Source organism: Pimephales promelas, chromosome 22 (genome assembly GCF_988280905.1).
Source record: "Pimephales promelas chromosome 22, fPimPro1.hap1.1, whole genome shotgun sequence".
NCBI lineage: Eukaryota > Metazoa > Chordata > Actinopteri > Cypriniformes > Leuciscidae > Pimephales > Pimephales promelas.
The window spans coordinates 27,440,007-27,458,254 of record NC_142790.1 but is presented as its reverse complement, the minus strand read 5'-3'; the positions used below and the strand labels follow the sequence as shown (position 1 = coordinate 27,458,254).

At 35.4% G+C, this 18,248-nt stretch overlaps 1 protein-coding gene across 3 annotated transcripts in view; it reads right to left on the bottom strand.

Moving 5' to 3' along the window:
- Positions 1-241: 241 nt before the first annotated feature.
- Positions 242-18,248, bottom strand: part of rhbdl1 (rhomboid, veinlet-like 1 (Drosophila)) — a 28,991-nt gene continuing 10,984 nt past the window's right edge. For all 3 annotated transcript variants that reach the window (XM_089125879.1, XM_089125878.1, XM_089125877.1), the window contains 7 exons: positions 15,868-16,026; positions 13,334-13,558; positions 11,952-12,100; positions 10,708-10,820; positions 7,635-7,735; positions 6,742-6,802; positions 242-6,224 (listed from right to left, as the gene is read on the bottom strand). In XM_089125879.1, coding sequence (XP_088982005.1) covers positions 5,953-6,224; positions 6,742-6,802; positions 7,635-7,735; positions 10,708-10,820; positions 11,952-12,100; positions 13,334-13,558; positions 15,868-15,933 — 987 coding nt within the window. In that variant the 5' untranslated portion in view covers positions 15,934-16,026 and the 3' untranslated portion in view covers positions 242-5,952. The remainder of the gene's footprint in view (positions 6,225-6,741; positions 6,803-7,634; positions 7,736-10,707; positions 10,821-11,951; positions 12,101-13,333; positions 13,559-15,867; positions 16,027-18,248) is intronic.

Genomic DNA, 18,248 nt, shown 5'->3' with positions numbered 1-18,248 from the left:
ATATAGATTTTGTATTTATAAATATATACTGAATTTAAGCGCAAATAATCCTTAAATATATACATGCATACATGTGTAATTATATATACAAAATAATTATACACAGCACACGCAAATATATTATGTAAACACAGACTTTTATTTTGGATGCGATTAATCGCAATTAATTTTTGCAAAGCCCTAATTTATTTATTTTTCAAGTATAAAAATACCTCCTCACTGTGGACACACACACACAGACTTCTCTCACAGTATGTTCTTTATTTCATACAGCTGAGAAATGAAAGCAAACACAAAACCATACAAAATAAAACTACAAAAAACTAATTGCCTCAGGTCCCAATATTTCAGAAGTACAATACATCATGAAATGATAAAAGAATTTAAAAGAAACTATCAGTATTTACATCTGTTTTTTTTTTAATCTTCATCTGATCCAGAGAAAACTATTAGCCTTATATTATATTAGTTTTAACTTCTTTTTTCATGTAAACAGAATATTTTACTGCAAGAGTCGTCATCTCTTGTATTTTGGCACCATTTTGAAGTCTGTACATGGACTACGATTCTCAGAAGGACTAGAGTTGTGGCAGCAACACAGACGCAGCGATGATCTCAAAGCAAAACTACACCTACAACATCATGGAGGAAATCAACTCAGGACACCGTGATCTGCGAGAGCAGCTATTGGCTGGGAATAAGGGGAGGCCCTTGGTAAACAGGTTTGTTCCCAGTTTCGAGAGGATTGATTGAGGACACTTCTTCACCGAGAGCATGTTCAGAGTGGCACACTACCCATACTATTGTTGCGTTCTATCATTGCCAACGAACAGACTCAGGCCTCGGATTTGACGTCACGTCCACACTTCAAGCGTTCTGTTTTGCGTGTCCGAGTCGGAGAAAAAAATGGACGCCACCTGGAAAGCTGTTATAATGGTGGCACTGGCCGAGTACCAGGCACTTACATTAAAAAAAAAAAATAATAATGCAGCCATTGAACTTGAAAATATTCACTTTATTTTATGTTTTCATGTTAATCTTCTGTTTAGCAACGCTAGCAACGTTAGTAATTGCACTCACAACAACCGATTCCCATACCTAAAGGGGACGCAGTAATACGAGTGATTATAATCGTCATTTAAAATACCAAAGCGGTTCAAAAACAATGGAAAGAATTCATTCTTACAAGTCACAGGGCGCAGCCATCTTGAATACCGAAACGGAATTCTTGCTCGGTGTCCTCACGGTTGTCCGACGTTCGAGAGGTGAAATCCGAGGAAAGGGGGCGTGTTGCTAGGCAACGTCTGTCGTCCGTTTCGGATCTCTGAGACGGATGAATAATAGAACGCACCATATATGCAGGGATGCAAACGTTCAGTGTGAATGGCATACGTGGACGACTTATATTTGCAGTATACAACACTATAAATGTAAAACTGCATCCCATGATGCAATGTGCTTGACTTTACATTCTGAAATGGTTAACTAAAGCTATTAAAAACATTTTTGGAAAGCTGAAATAAGTGAAAGTCACTTTGAAAAATGTCCTGGCCATATATATTTTTACCAGCCATGAAACATAATTATTCCTTATTAAAGTTAAAAAAAATGTTATTTAGAGCATTGAATGATTATTCTTTGTCGTAAATATTAGGCTGCTGTCACTTTAAGAGCGGATGCACGGATCCAGTACACTCATACTGATACACATGCTTTACTTTCTCAGCTGTTTAAGTTCACTTAAGACATAACCGACTGTATACAAGGACACTTGCCGGGTATTTTGACATAATTTGTGTGGATGTGTCCGTTCAAGTTCAAGAGAGCTCAATTCAGTATTCATGGCGTTCTGAGAAATGAATTAAGTTCCCTTTCACGTCTTCTTGTGCTTGAATATCTAAACTGACAAGGCTTTGACGATGCAGTGCTGTCCCGAGCGTGGTTCACGTTCATGTTCTCACAATATTGTGTTGTTAGGATTCATAAAAACGCGGTAATTCTTACTCGTGCTTGGCGAGTGTAACGTTTAGGCCCTGTATGAAAAAAAATAGTCGGCAGGATACTGTATAAACAGCAAAGTATGCATTCAGTATGCTAGTATTCCACTCTGAACACAACCCAACTGTTTAGACCATGGTCAGTGTTTCCCACACTCACAAAAGACACACACAGACTACAGAATGTGTGCCTGTAACAGTCTGAAAACCAACAATGGCCATACAGCATATTAAAGCATGTTTAACACACACACACACACACACACACACTTCCAGCATCCATTTGATGAGTGTTCAAAAAGTAATACATCCATCATTTGCTGTTTTCCCTCCATTTTCCATCATTTTATCAGCTATTTGTCCCTTCTTTCTCACATCCCAATACATCTCTTAGCTTTCACATTACATTCTCTCTCTCTTTCTCACAGTTTATATGCACATCTAATAAATATTCATCAGCATTTTTCACTTGTCTAAAAGTGCCAGCCAGGTGGATATTACAGGAACTCTATAAATGTGACTATGGAGCGACTCTTGCATGCTGGATCAGAACATTTCAAGTCAACTTCAAACCAAACTTGACATTATTTCATTTATTAATGCTTTTCTGCTGTATTATCTTTATCCTTTTCCCCATGCTGACTTTAAATATTCAACTGACTCACTTGTTCCCTCAAAAGTCTTCATGTATTACGTTACATAACCGTGACCTTTGAGCGAAGCAAGGCCAGGGAGAATGTATTAATTAAACATTTTTTTTGTATTGTTCATATTTTCTTTGCTTTGCATCTTCCAGCACTTTCTGTTTCTGTGGTTCACAATGTATCATCAGTCTAAGACCATCTTTACACCCGCCACGACTCAACGACGACAGCCACTCGGAATAAATATAAATATAGGACTATGGCATAAAAATCCACGACATTAAATAGACACACGGTCGAGCTTTTCGAAAATGAAAAGAAATCAATTGAGAACACAGCAATCTTTCCTATAGCTATTTAAACAATTCCCCTTAAGTATCTTTTAGCAGCTTAGCGAATGATAACTTGGCACTACTGAATTTTGAGTTAAGTGTGATGTGTTTATCTTCTCTCATCTTTTGCAGTCTTGTCATGAAAACGTAAGGATTGTGGTGGGTTGTCCGTTTTAAAACTTAAATATCCCATCATTATTCTTTCACTGAAAATGTAAGCAGAATTTCCCCTTGACGTTCGGTACTGGTGGTCGCGACATCCGTTTCTATGTTGAAAGCATCTTTAATCCTGTTATGGCAGTTTCCATAACAACTGCAATCTGCACAGCAATAACCGAAGTATTCATTACTGTGTGGCACAGACATGCTGTCTTCTAAACTTCGAGCTCACTCACTGGCTTTTGTTTATGTGATCACTGGAAATATGTTCAAGAATCAAAATAAAAGGACAGGTACTCTGTTCCAAACCCTAGTGAGCTCCCATGCTGTTCATAGGCAGCTGCTAAGCTAATAAAACAATACTCTAATAAGAATACAACTACTATTAAGCAGTAGTAGTTCATTTTTAAGTGTGAGGACAGCAATAAGAGATTTAGACTTCATCAAGGATGCAATGAAATCGATCAAAAATGACAATACATACATTTCTTAATATTTCTATTTCAAATAAATGTATAAATAAATTTTATTTTTATTTTATTTTATTTCACATACTGAGTTCAAGTCCTACCTAATTTGTCAAAATGTTTGCGATTGTTTTAAAAATTGATTTTCTGTTTTTATTTTTTTATATTCTTGTGCATCCCAGTATGTTTGTTACTTGTTGTCTGTGTAAGTTATCCTCTTGGCCAGGGCTCACTTGTAAAAGAGATTGTAATAATCTCAATGTGATTTTATTCCCTGGTAAAATAAAGGTAAAAAAAAATAAATAAATAAATAAATAAAAATAAAAATGCTGCTCTTTTGAACTTTTTATTCATCAAGCAATCCTTAAAAAAATATCCCCACATCATCACACACCTTCCACCACACCTAGAGATTGGCATGGGGTACTTTCCATAAGATCATCTTTCAATGCAAATCAAACCAGCTATTAGGCTAACTGAAGTAAAACCATGCCAATCTCTCGGTGTGGTGGAAGGTGTGTGATGATGTGGGGATATTTTAAGGGAACTTTATCAGGATGCATATTATCCTGGATCCATGAAATAACTGGCTTTTAAAAATAAAAATCTGCCTGACTCTATGGGAATTTAACATAGGGGTGTCCTGACTTATGCACCCTGTATTTTAAGGAAAAACATTTATTTATTTATGATACATTATTCATTCACAAAGAAAATGTGTGTCCTTAAAAGTTGGAGTTTTCCTCATTTTTCTAATTAAGGCATTAAGATACATATCCAAAAGATGATTTTTTATTCCTCTTTTTAGGCAACTTTAGCATGGGGTTCAAAACTTATTCACATCACTGTATGTTGCTTGTGTAAAAAAAATCTAACCTAATTATTTTTTAATTAATTGAGCCAAAACCAAAAAGCGTTAGGTTGTGCCCCGCTCTCCCCTACATTTCTAAATATTTCTATTTCAAATAAATATATAAATAAATTTTATCTTTATTTTATTTTATTTCACATACTGAGTTCAAGTCCTACCTGGGTCAAATTTGTCAAAATGTTTGCGATTGTTTTAAAAATTAGATTTTCTGTTTTTATTTTTTTATATTCTTGTGCATCCCAGTATGTTTGTTACTTGTTGTCTGTGTAAGTTATCCTCTTGGCCAGGGCTCACTTGTAAAAGAGATTGTAATAATCTCAATGTGATTTTATTCCCTGGTAAAATAAAGGTTAAATAAAAAAAATAAAAATAAAAATGCTGCTCTTTTGAACTTTTTATTCATCGAGCAATCCTTAAAAACCGCATCATGGTTCCTGGCAAAATATAAAGCAGCACAACTGTATTCAACACTGATCATAGTAATGATGCTTAAATTCATCTTTGATCACAGGAATAAATTACATTTTGAAAATAGAATTACATCATAGAAAATCAGTATTTTAAATTGTAATGTTATTTCTGTTTTTTTTTTTGATTAAATAAATGCAGCACTGGTGAGCAGAAGAGAGAAAATATTATGGTAGTGTGTGTATATATATATATTAAACACACATTTTGGAGCTTGTTGCAATTGAGGATGGTCTTTTGACCGAAAGCTTTAATTGTGCGAACAGTTTATTTTTTGGGAGCTTGTTGCAATAAATTCTGACATAGAATGCTACGTTCACATTTGTTAAGAAGAGGTAATCTTAGACGGCGCACATGCTCCCTACATCGACAGCTCACTAAGATTTGGAACAGAGATAATCTTTCTGTCCTCTTGTAGCGTCTGCAAGTGTGTGTAAAGCTGAAGAGAAACATCTCTTTTTACCCTTTGAAACCAGTTTTAGCTTGTTGCAAAAGAATACTATCCGTAATTATCCAACAACAGACATCAACATCAACCCCCTACCTCAGTGAGGACTTTACGGTGTCTTCAAGCGCAAGGCTTTGTTTTTAGTCAGCGAGATTCCTGGATTCAATTGGCCGTTTCATCTACTACGGATGTTATCTGTAACGCATAACAGGCTTAGATGAGGCTGTCAAATCAAAACAATACAGAAAGGCGTCATGAACGAGCCTCGGGCTGAAACTCGCACTCAGAGAGCAAAACAAATCTAGTGTACGTGTGTGTGTGTGCATATGTGTGTGTTTGTTCAAATAAGCTCACCGGACCCTTGAGCTGCCTTGGAGTGTTCATTAAAATACCACGCGGTTTATGTTGGCTGCTTCTGTGTGGAATGTGAGTATGCGTTTTTCATTTCACACCTTCCATGTTGTTACACCCTTTTTCTCCGCTGCTGGTCGAGTGGAGTCGATCGAGGTCGGGCCTGTGTGTCGGGCAGGGGGCGTGGCTTTCTGCAGCCACCAGGGGGTGTGTCATCAGGGAGGGGGCGGGATCTGAACCCCGAGCAGCTCGTAAGCGAAAATGTTCCAGAAGATGGCGAAGAGGAGGAAGGTGATGAAGGAGAAGATGAGCACCCACCAGGAGCACTGTTTATGCAGAGATTCCTCATAGCTCCGCAAGATCAGCAGCCCCATGCTGATGCCCACCACTGCGCCCGACAGATGAGCCATGAAGCTGGGCTGCGGACCGGATGAGGGCAGCGGCGGGGAGAAACGCAACCACACGGCACGGCCCACCTCAGAACTCACTGTTAAAGACACCGAGAGAGAGATTGGCAGATGTTTGAGCATATTACTTCTAAGAAGTCTCTTATGCTCACTAAGGACGCATTTATTTAATCAAAAATATTGTGGAATATTATTACAATTTAAAATGACTTTTTCTATTTGAATATATTTTAAAATGTAATTTATTCCTGTGATCAAAGCTGAATTTTCAGCATCATTACTCCTATAGTGTCACATGATCGTTCAGAAATCAGTCTAATATGCTGCTCAATAATTCATTATTAAAAATATACAAAATGAGGTCATGTGGAAATGTAGCATAGTACAATTCGAAATGATTATCTTTGCATTGCATTCTTTTTTTTTTTTTTTTAAATAATATGCAGTATTGTTGCTTGTTTCTGCAACATAATGAAAAATAAAAAAGGTAATTGCGACTTTTTATCTCGCAGTTCTGACTTTTTTTCTCTCACAATTGTGAGTTTACATCTTGTAATTCTGACTTTATTTATTTTTTAGAGAACTAAAATTACTTACTGCAAACAAGTGCAAGAATCATTCTCAGCAACTTGTATGGACATTTCATACCAGCCCAGTTCTGAAACACAAACACATACGTGTTAAAAACTTTAAAATAGTGATATACTGAATGCCACTTCTTTTTTTTAAAGCAAAAATGTGAAGCTATTGTAACTTGCCATCACTGAAAATATATTAAAAAAATGATTTCTGTAATTAAAATTGATTATAATTTTTTTAAATTGTAAAACTAAAAATGAAATAAATTGCATTTAAGTTGAAGTTCTAAAACTGAAATGAAATAAAGCTAAATAGAATTTCTTTTTTTAAATGGCAAAAACACACAATTAAACTACTGTAACCTAAACTAAAATTAAAACAAAAAAAAATATATAAAATCCAAATGCTATAAAAGTATAAAAATAATACTAAAATAATACTGATTGCCACTTGCAACCCATTTTTACTTTCATAATATGATATTTTCTATTAAAACAGAATGTTCAATGATAAAACTGTAGGTCAAAATGACTAAATATCTTCACTTACATATTTCTGGTCTTATTGAAAACAATTCATCAGTGCATTTGTGCTTTTATGAAGTCTCATGCACAAAAATGTGTTATACGAGTTGTAAAGCTTCTAAATCGTCCTTGTATCACACACAAATGAAAAGGCACTTATATTCCCGTAAGAGGAAGTTCAGAGCCATCCATCAGCACACACAGACGCTGAAGAGACTTTAGGACTCTCGGAGGCCTGTTTGTAGCCGTCTATGTGCGAGTGATTACAGACTCTTTGATCTTTAGGGAAGCCGCAATATAGAGATTTATCCCTCTGCGTTTCTCTATTCCTCCTCCTTTTCATTCATTCTGACACAAGTCGCCATGGCAGCAGTTAGTTTGGGTTACCATGACAACGTTGGCGAGATGTGCTGAGCAGAGAGCATAGACCCCGCCGGACCCGCCGACCACTGGAGCTCGCATATCTGTGATGGACACCGTCAGTGAACCTGAGGAAACACACACCGTCACTGGTTTAGTCTTCACTAATGATAAACACTGGGATCATGCGCTTCTTGCAAATCCCCACACCAAGACGACTTATGATTGTGATTCTGTGTACATTTACCTTTGTGTGCGACATTACAAAGTCTGTTTATTGCTTCCATGTGGCTTTTATCAAGTAAAATTTCTCCTGATAGGCAGATTTAATCTTAATATAATTGGCTCATAATGACATGAGGGGGTCCCTCCTGCACACTCGTGACGCACACCTATTTTACTGGATTATTTGTAGTTTAATAACGAGTGTCTCACTGTCTTGAAAGTAATTCGATAAAAACTAAATTAGAAGTTAATAAGGATTGTACTTATTTTAAAAAACTGTTAAATTTTATATTTTTTTGATACTGTAAAATGTAAAACAATAATTTAATAATTTATTTAATTTAATAAATGTATTTAATTTAATACATTTAATAAAAAATCATTTTAATCATCATAAGGAGGTATGATTTAGTTTTAGTTTATACATATATATATATATATTTATTATATTTATATGTTTATTTTTTGTAATAAAATATTTGTAAAATAAAATGTCATAAAATAATAATTTAATCAAATAAAATAATTACATTTATTATACAGTATAAAATACATTTTAAAATATATAAAAAGCCCTACTGACTTGTATTTCTGGCATCACTGTTGTTGACCCATTTAATGAATGTAATTAAGGTAATTAATAGTTGTCATGTAATTATAGGATCCAGAGCTGCTCTGTGCTGCAGACTAAACACTAAAGCACTGTAGGAACTACATTTTCCATGATGCTAGGGTGTTCGGAGTTGCTTTTAGTACATTGCGATGTGGTTGCTAAGGTGTTGTGGGTGGTTGCTAGGGTGTTCTAAGTGGTTTCCTACTAGCCCAAGTGGAAAGAGTCCACCTAATTTAATACAAAACCTTCAAACCCACGGCGGCATAAAACACACCCAATAATTCTGCACTGTAAACTAAAACCTCATTGGAAAGCGAACATGCATGCAAAACGGGTGCGATAATTGAATATTGGCATTTCCTGTGTGTGTGTGTGTGTGTGTGTCTGCTGCGCTCAGCACTCTAACTCGACCACCATCTTCATCACCCTTCTCTTTTTTATGTTTCGTTTTCTTGAAACTCTTTCTTCTCTCTCATATTCTCACACTTTCCTTGTCTTTTCATCTCTTTCTCACAGTCCTCTCCTCAGTTTCTCTTATCTGTCCTTGCATACTCTATTTTCTCCTTCCTTTCATTTCCATCTCACTTTCTGTGTCCTCAACATGGACACTTCCTCGTACAGTGTGTCAAAACATCGCGTGTGTGTTGTAGGTAGTGATGATTTGGCATTTGTAACGATTTAGTAAATACGATATAACACGAGTGTGTATTTAATTTCGTCATATTAGTGTTGATCTCATTTGCTCTACACATCACGGCTATTTGAGTCCGTTCCTGGCCTGGAGGGTCACGTGACTCACACGTCCTGCAGGGTTTTGCTCCGACTCTAATTAAACAGACCTGGACCAGCTAATCAAGGTCTTCAGGATTACTTAATTACACACAACTGTTTGATTAGGCTCTGAATTCAGCAGAACGCGGTTCTCCACGAACCAAATTAACCCTAAAACCGTAGTTTTTATTTATTTTTAAAAAATACTTCCCTTGATCTGAGCGGTACAATACATGGCTACTTTTCCTAAGTTTGCCTCCTGAACGCAAGTTTTTTGGACTCAATTCTACAATGTTAAGTGGGTGTAAAAAACTCCTTAATCTGGTATTTGGGTCAAAAATGGCCACCCATAGAAATGAATGGGAAAAACTGTAATTTAGAGCATTCTAAAATAAGCCAAAATAAGACACCAGGAGACAGCAAAGTCACTTTATCTTTAGGTAGGTTTTAGCTCAAAGAACTTATTGGAATGATATTTTAATGTAGTTAAAAATAAGCATAATTTACATAGAAAATATGGTACTTTTTGAAGTAAATAAATTCAAAAATACCCCCAAAATAAAATAAAACACCATAAATGGATAGACAAAACTTTATCGAAGACAGTGATATAACATTTATAATAAATAAAAATTAGGATCACACCTGAGTCCTCTTTGCCCACATTTGTCCACAATTACAGGATTAAGGGCTATAAAGTGAATACGGTTTGAGGGTTAAACAGCACTGAATACGACCTGTATATCTCCTATATCACACACACACACGAACACAGACTCATATACATATATATTATTTTTTAAATTATATAAATAGAAAAAAAAGAAAATGAATTACAATAAGTTGAAATTTATTTCATAATAAATAATTTCATTACAAATAATTTTTTATTGAATCAGAATTGTATTAAATTAAATAAATAAAATTAAATAAAACGTACTAATCATTAATTTTTAGAATTTACAAGGTCAATATGTATATATATATATATATATATATATCAATTTAATCATTAAGTATGATCAGGCTTATACACACACACACACAAAATCAAATCCTATTATTAATTACTCAAATTAAAATGTATTTTTATTATATATATATAGTTTTATTTTAATTTAAAAAAAATTAAGTTAATAAAAATACATTTTATTAGGATTTTATTTAGTGTGTGTGTGTGTGTGTGTATTTAAGCCTAATCAAACTCAATTGCCCTGAAGACCTTAATTAACTGGTTTGGGTGGGTTTAATTATTGTTGGATTGAAATTCTGTAGGATGTGGCCCTACAAAAATTGTGTGTATGTGTGTGTGTGTGGGTGTGAGAGAGAGAGAGAGAGAGAGAGAGAGAGAGAATAATTCACAGATTATTGATTAGGTCATTGCCCACTGGTGACATGCCCATCATAAATATGAGCACATTGTCCTGGTGATCTTGTCACAGTGCAAGGACAGCAAGACTTATGCGGACACACACACACACACACACTCACCAGCGACGACTCCTGCCATATACAGCAGACTGATCCTCAGGATCCCATGAACCATCTCCAGAGGAACTCCAATCATCAGCTGGAGAAGAGCGTTGAAGCCCAGCTGCTCTAACCTGCACAAAACACATCCAGAACGAGAAACATCAGCTGTGAATACACACCGAGGAACAGCCTCAGAACAAAGTCAACTTTTGTGTGTCATCTTTAAAGAGCTTAACCTGTCTCAAAAAACATGGAGTTCCTGTGGAAACTCTGACAGAATGAATCCTGCTGAGTAAGAGATGAAGCACTTCACATCTATAACAACAAAGTGTCATTTCTTTCTTCATTAAAAAGAGATTTGTGATGAAATCTCTTTGCTTTACAAGCTCAGGATAATTCTAGGATAGATAAATATATTCAAGCTCTACAATATGTTTCTGCTAGCTGCTTGTGGTGCATGAATGTGAAATAGGGTTCACACTCACAGCCCATTTTACTTTTGTATTTGTCAGTAAAAAAAAAAAGATATTCTTAGCAAGAAATGTGGGCGGGAGCCGCGGGACCAAATTTAATCCATTAGGAATTCATTGCATGGTAAAAAAAAAGACATGATTGGAGGAGATTGGGTTTAAAAAATGGTTTTCGTGACATCAGTTGATAAGGAAAGTCATTTCAGAGGTGGGACATTGTGATAAAAGATGACAAAGACAAACTGTTTTCTTTTTAAAAAAAGTGAACAATAAGACCAGAAACATGAACGAAGAAGGTAATTCACATTTGAGTTCATGTTGAAATTTAAAGCTTGTAAAACTGACTCTAAACATGGATAAACAGTTTACAGTAGCATAATTATCCAGCTGATCCTCATTTATTTATAAATGGAGATCTAAACACTAGTTTGGGAGGATCTTGTTCATCAGGGGCCGGTTTCACAAAGCTATTTTAGACTATAGTGTTAGACAAGTGTAAAATTAGCTCATAGACTAGTCTAATGCAAGTTAGACTGTTTCACAAAAATAAAGACTGACTTAATTTAGACCAAATAATTAGACACCGTTCCCCCAGACGAACTTAGGTCTAATACTCTGTTACCATGGCAACCAAACAGCCGAAAGCACGTCGAGACAATCCGAACAGCCGCAGCTTTGGGCAACGGTTTGATTTAGATGTCTATCTGAAGACTGACTGTCTACTACAGTACATCTAAGCCATAGTCAAAGTCTATCTTTGTGAAACCGGCCCCTGGTCATCCCTCTACTTACCCAACATGCATGAACATGTAGCTGAAGAACCTCCAGATTTGCGCGCGGTGCCCGGGATGATACACCAGCGGACTCTTCATGAAGTCCGGCTGGTACGTTTGCAACACCCATTTATTGAGCATCACACCGTAACACATAAACACTATGATCTGGAACACACAAACACAGACACGTTCAACAGTCTTGACCCGGTGGATAGTGACATTTATTGATCATTTAGGCAAAATACTCAAATAAATCTTTAAAATGTGTGCATGTGCATATTTGATACAGTACATCAGGGCTTTTATGGCTCATAAAGTATGTTACAGTTTTATTTAGAGGCACAAACTGAGCAAAAAATATGAAATTTAGTGTAGTTGTTATTTGTATATGCAAAAACTATGATGAAATTCTGATTGCTTGTAATGTAAGCAATGACTGAATCAGATTACTTGTATAAAATCCATGGGAGATTATATTTACATGCTTAGTTTTATGATCAAAGATCTGTAGGGGAGGGAAGGGTTAAAACATATAATACAATGCAATACAATTATGATTGAGAGATGCCTGATAGATCATATTTAGTCATTTATTATGAAAAAAATATGTATGGATAATCAAGTAAACATAAGTTGCTCCAGGCCAGTAAGTGTTCATCTATTATGTATTATACGAAATATTTCACAGTAAAAAAAGACAGAAAGAAACACCAAAATATTTTTTTAAACAATTAACAATTTTTAAAATGATGTCTTTAGTTTGCTTAAATAACTATGAACTATCAATCAGATGACAGAAGGCATGATTGTCAGGCTTTTCAGAAAGGTTTTGATCTAGGGCTGTCAAATGATGAATCGTGATTAATCGCATCCAAAATAAAAGTTTTTGTTTACATAATATATGTGGGTGCACTGTGTATAATTATTTTATATATATAAATAAATACACACACATGCTTGTATATATTTAAGAAATATTTTCATGTATATACTGTATATAGATTTATATATAATTTATATTATATATATAAATATTTTTTTCTTAAATATACATGTATTTATATATATACAAAATAATCATACACAGTGCACACACATATATTATGTAAACAAAAACTTTTATTTTGGATGCGATTAATCGCGATTCATCATTATACAGCCCTATCTTGATCATGTTGATAATTTAGTAATTAGTTTTGAATATGATACAGTAGGCTTTATAGAGTAAAAAAATAAGGTTTCCCTTTTTAGCTTTTGCTAAGAAAGTTTAGTTACACTATTATAAGGTGACTTAGGTACATTGTATTTACACAAATAAATGTAACCTACAGACTGGTTTATTGAACAACGAAGACACAAATGAAGGAAGATCCACATAGCGACTCAAGTGAGGTGTACCTGTACTATGGTAATGATGGCCATGAACACGGGAGGAGGGCAGATTCTGTTCTGATGGAAATACCATCGGCGGTCCGTCTCACATGGCAGAATCTCGTAGGCCACATAGCGCACGAAGCGCTTGTACACGCCCAGCCCCGTCTCATCCAATAGGATCTCTCGCTGCAGTGTGCGACGCCCATTGGCAATGGCTCTGCGAAAACTACTGGAGCGCTTGCTGTTCAGCTGAGAAACACAAAGTGAAGTGCTGTAAGAATGGCTTGCTTAACCGACTGTACTGTCTCTTACACACTTCATTAAATCATTAAATGATAATGTTTACATAAAAAACCTTTTGAATAAATTGATAACCTCAAACATTAGACAACTTATCAAAGTGTCCTTTCCAGCAACCGTGGGCTAAAATTACACGCAGATGTGCAGTGTTAACTGCTATAAACATTAGCTAAATAACAAAGTGTAACATAAAAGACATAACAACAAAGCATAATTTAAAAAAAAAAAAAAAAATTAACAATTTTGATGAATGTTTCAAGGACTTCTTGAAACATTAAGTATAAGGTATAAATAAAATACATGCATTTAATAATGTCATTTTATAGAATATTTAATTTTTTTTATTAATTGTAATTTTATATTTTAGTATATAGTTATTAAAAATTATATCTAAAAATATTACTTGATTATTTCATGTACTGTCTTTTAATTTTTTTTTTTTTTTTACAATATATGATATATGATGACTTACAGGTGGGTTAATCAACTGAATTGAGTATTTTGATAAGAATTTTCCAAATATAAAAATTGCAAACATATTTAACAGTGTATTTATGAATATACGCTCTTAACAGACCTCACAACAGCCACGCACACACACACACGACCAGTTAACACTGTGACTTTCTCACAGATTACTCCATGTATGCAGGATTTCTCACACTCTCTTCTTTCTTTTCCCTGTTCCCTTCATCTCCCTCATGCCCCAGATTTACACTTCACCCAAATCCTTTTAAATTCATTGCTTTCTCTCCGCCTCAGTCTCAGTCTCTCTCTTCCTGCAGAACATGATTTTAAATCAACGTAGGGCGTACGTCTTGAATTCCTGCAACAGAAAAGGGCCGTGCATCCTCGTATCATATCTCTGAATGAGTCTAGCTAGATCACCAAAACTGTCAACACAAGCACCACAGTCTTATGTGTGTATGTGTGTGCGTATTAAAAGAGCCTGCGGCAAAATTGATTCAACTGTCTGTGCCAGAGTGAAAACACTTACGCCCCCTCGTATCAAGAGTGAGGGAGCGAACGAGGTCCTGAGAGGAACACGGCTGGATTTGTAAAGGAAGCACGTGGAGGTTCAGCAATTAGAGCTGAGACCTGCAGTCTATTATTGACTGAGAAGAGCTTTTCATTCATGAACACACACACGCAAGCGCCATTCATCTGCTCTAAGTGTTAAAGAAATAATATGACAATCAAATGTCACACTCAATATTTGTGCATCAGGGAATCCATACAGTTGCATGAGCACACATGAACACAAACACACTGCAAAATGTGTTTCTAAACTAGCAATAAACTAGCTAAATTGATACAAAAGTGCAAAATCGGTCACTAGTGAATGACTTTCAATACACAATGATCACAATGATAAAATAACATAAATAAAATAAAACCGTATATACACAAACATATGAAGAGTTCAGATGTAAAAGCCTCTAAGTGCCATTTGAAATTTTCTTCTAAAATGATCATTTTTATCAAGCTTGTATATTTAAGTTCAGTAATTTCACTTAAATGGCAATGAAGATTACCTATTAATTGTCATTCAAGTGAAATTACTGAACTTAAATATACAAGCTTGATAAAAATGGTCATTTTAGAAGAAAATTTCAAAAGGCATTTAGAGGCTTTTGCATCTGAACTCTTCATATTACCGTTCAAAGTTTTGGGGTCAGTAAGATTTTTGTTTTTTAATGGTAATTTTATTCCACAAGGATGTATTAAATTGATGAATAAATTCAAAAGCAACATTTAAAATGTCACAAAATATTTTCAATTTGAAATAAATGCTGTTCATTGATCTTTCTATTCATGAAAGAATCCTGAAATCTGAAGCAACAAAACATAATGATGAAAATATTCATATATTTCAATAATCATATATTTAGAGTGATTTCTGACGGATCATGTGACACTGAAGACTGGAGTAATGATGCTGGAAATTCAACTCTGATCACAGGAATAAATTATAGTACAAAATATATTCAATAGAAAGCAGTTATTTTAAATCATAATAATATTTCACAATTATACTGTTTTTAATGTAGTACTACTGATTCACGAAATGCAGCCTTGGTGAGTGTAAGAGACTTTTTTCAAAAACATCTTTTACATTTTTTATATGGTACGGTAGCTCAGAAAACAAAGCAGAACGTAGTTTATATGTGACTCCAAATGAGTGCAGTCCATATCCGCAGTGCATGCTTATAATGTACACAGTAACACAACTCTGTTTCTTTATGTGTGCGTCTCACCAGTTCTATGAGCTCCTGGTAGCAGACGTGTCCGTGTTCGTTGCTCTGTACCAGCGCCAGCAGCATTTCCAGTTTACTGGGGTCCAGCTGTAACTCATGGTGCTCAGCTAGACTGGCGAAATTCTCCACTGCTATAAAACCAGTCTGCTCTGGGTCCAGCTAAAGAAAGAGAGAAGCAGCACATCACTAGTTTATACACACACACATGCAGTAAACATTCAGGACTACCACGCATTTATTACACAAGATAAACATAAAATGCTCCATGTGCTTTGCATTTGCTTATTTGTTATTTGATCAAAATGTAGCAGTATGATTCAACATTACGCTAATGAATAACTGGAATGACTCCCAGTGGGTGAGCAATGAACTCTTTTGCAGTACATGGGTGAATCTGTGATGGATAAACATACAGAACGCTCTCCAACAGTCTTTATAGTGCATCACTCTCACTCTGTTTGAGAAAGGAAGAGAGAAAATCCTGTTGTCCATGAGATGACCTCTTTAACATGGATACACACACGGTTAGTTCGAGGAACTGCGGTTGTGACTCAAACAAAGTCATTCTGCACAATCCATCTGTCAGCTACACACAAACACACACAGTCAATGATTCTGTAACCATTAGCGTGTGAGTTTGTGTGTAACCATCAGCCTGAAGCTTTTCCCTAACAGACCTGAGTAGGAAAGACAACCCAGGAGAACACGAACACGGATATATGCTGTCCGAGATTACGCTGAATGCTGGATTTACATTTCAGAAGACAGATGGGTAAAAGAGGAATCGGAAGGGGATGAAGAGAGGGAACACGGTGGGAAATTAATGGAAATCATGGAGGAAAATTATAGAAGGAAGGAAGGAGAGAGAAAGGCGGGAGGAAAGCAAGGAAGAAATAAAGAAAGGAAGGAAGGGTGGAAGGAGAAAAGAAAGAAAGAAAGAAAGAAAGTAAGAAAGAAAGAAAGAAAGAAAGAAAGAAAGAAAGAAAGAAAGAAAGAAAGAAAGGAGGAAGGGAGGAAAGGAAGGAAGAAATAAATAAAGGAAGGAAGGGTGGAAGGAGGAAAAAAGAAAGAAAGAAAGAAAGAAAGAAAGAAAGAAAGAAAGAAAGAAAGAAAGAAAGAAAGAAAGAAAGAAAGAAAGAAAGAAAGAAAGAAAGAAAGGAAGGGAGGAAGAAAGAAAGAAAGAAAGGAAGGGAGGAAGAAAGAAAGAAAGAAAGGAAGGAAGGGAGGAAGAAAGAAAGAAAGAAAGAAAGGAAGGAAGGAAGAAAGAAAGAAAGAAAGAAAGAAAGAAAGAAAGAAAGAAAGAAAGAAAGAAAGAAAGAAAGAAAGAAAGAAAGAAAGAAAGACAGAAAGAAATAAAGAAAGGAAGGAAGGAAAAAGGAAAATGTGAGTAAATTAAAGGAAATGGATGGAAGAAAAGGGTGGAAGGACGGATGGACAGAGAAATGGATGGAAGGAATGATGGAAGTAAGAAAAGAAGGAAAGAAAGTTAAAGAAAAGATAAAAAAGGAAATAAGGAATGAACATAGGAAAGAATGAAATGTGGGAATGGGTAAATGGAAGGAAGAAAAGGGTGAAAGGACGGACTGGTGGAAGGAAAGAATGAAAGAAAAGAATGAGTGGACATTAAAAAAGAAAGAAAAAAGTATGGATAAAGGGAAATAAGGAAAGGACCGAATTAAGTAATGAAAGAATGAAAGGTAGTGAAGTAAGAAAGAAAAGAAGGAATGGAAATGAGGGGAAATTAAAGTGAAGGGAAGAAACAACGGACGAAAGAAAGAAATGAAAAAGGAAGGAAGAAATGGATAGAAAGATGGAAAGGAAGGAAAAGGGGGGAAAGGAAATTAATTTGAATGAGAGGAAATAAAAGAAAGAAGGAAGAAAGGAAAGAAAAGGAAAGGAGGAAAGGAATGAATGAAAATAAGAAAAGAATAAGGAATAAAGGAAAGTAATAAGGAAATGAAAGTAAGAAAATAAAGAAGAGGAAGGAAATAAGGAAGGGGAAATAAAGGGAAGGGAGGGGGGGTGGAAGGAAGGAAGAGAAGGAAGGAAAAAAGAAAGAAAATGGAAGAAATGAAGAAAAGATAAGGAAGAAAGAAAGAAAGAAAGAAAGAAATGAAAAAAGAAAGAAAAAAGAAGGAAGTAAAGGAAAGACAGGAAGGAACAGACAGACAGACAAACTAATAAAGGATCTGCTTGCCTGTAATGATGAAGAAAGCGACAGGAGAAAGAGGAAGAGGAAGGAGAGTGAGTGAATGTGAGGGCTCTGTTTAATGAGCGGAGGATGAAGGATGGAGGGATGAGAGCAGCAGACACATGTGGAGAGAAGGATGGAAGTGAAAGAATCATTCACTGAGGCGATTCAGCCGCTGCCTCGTCACCAT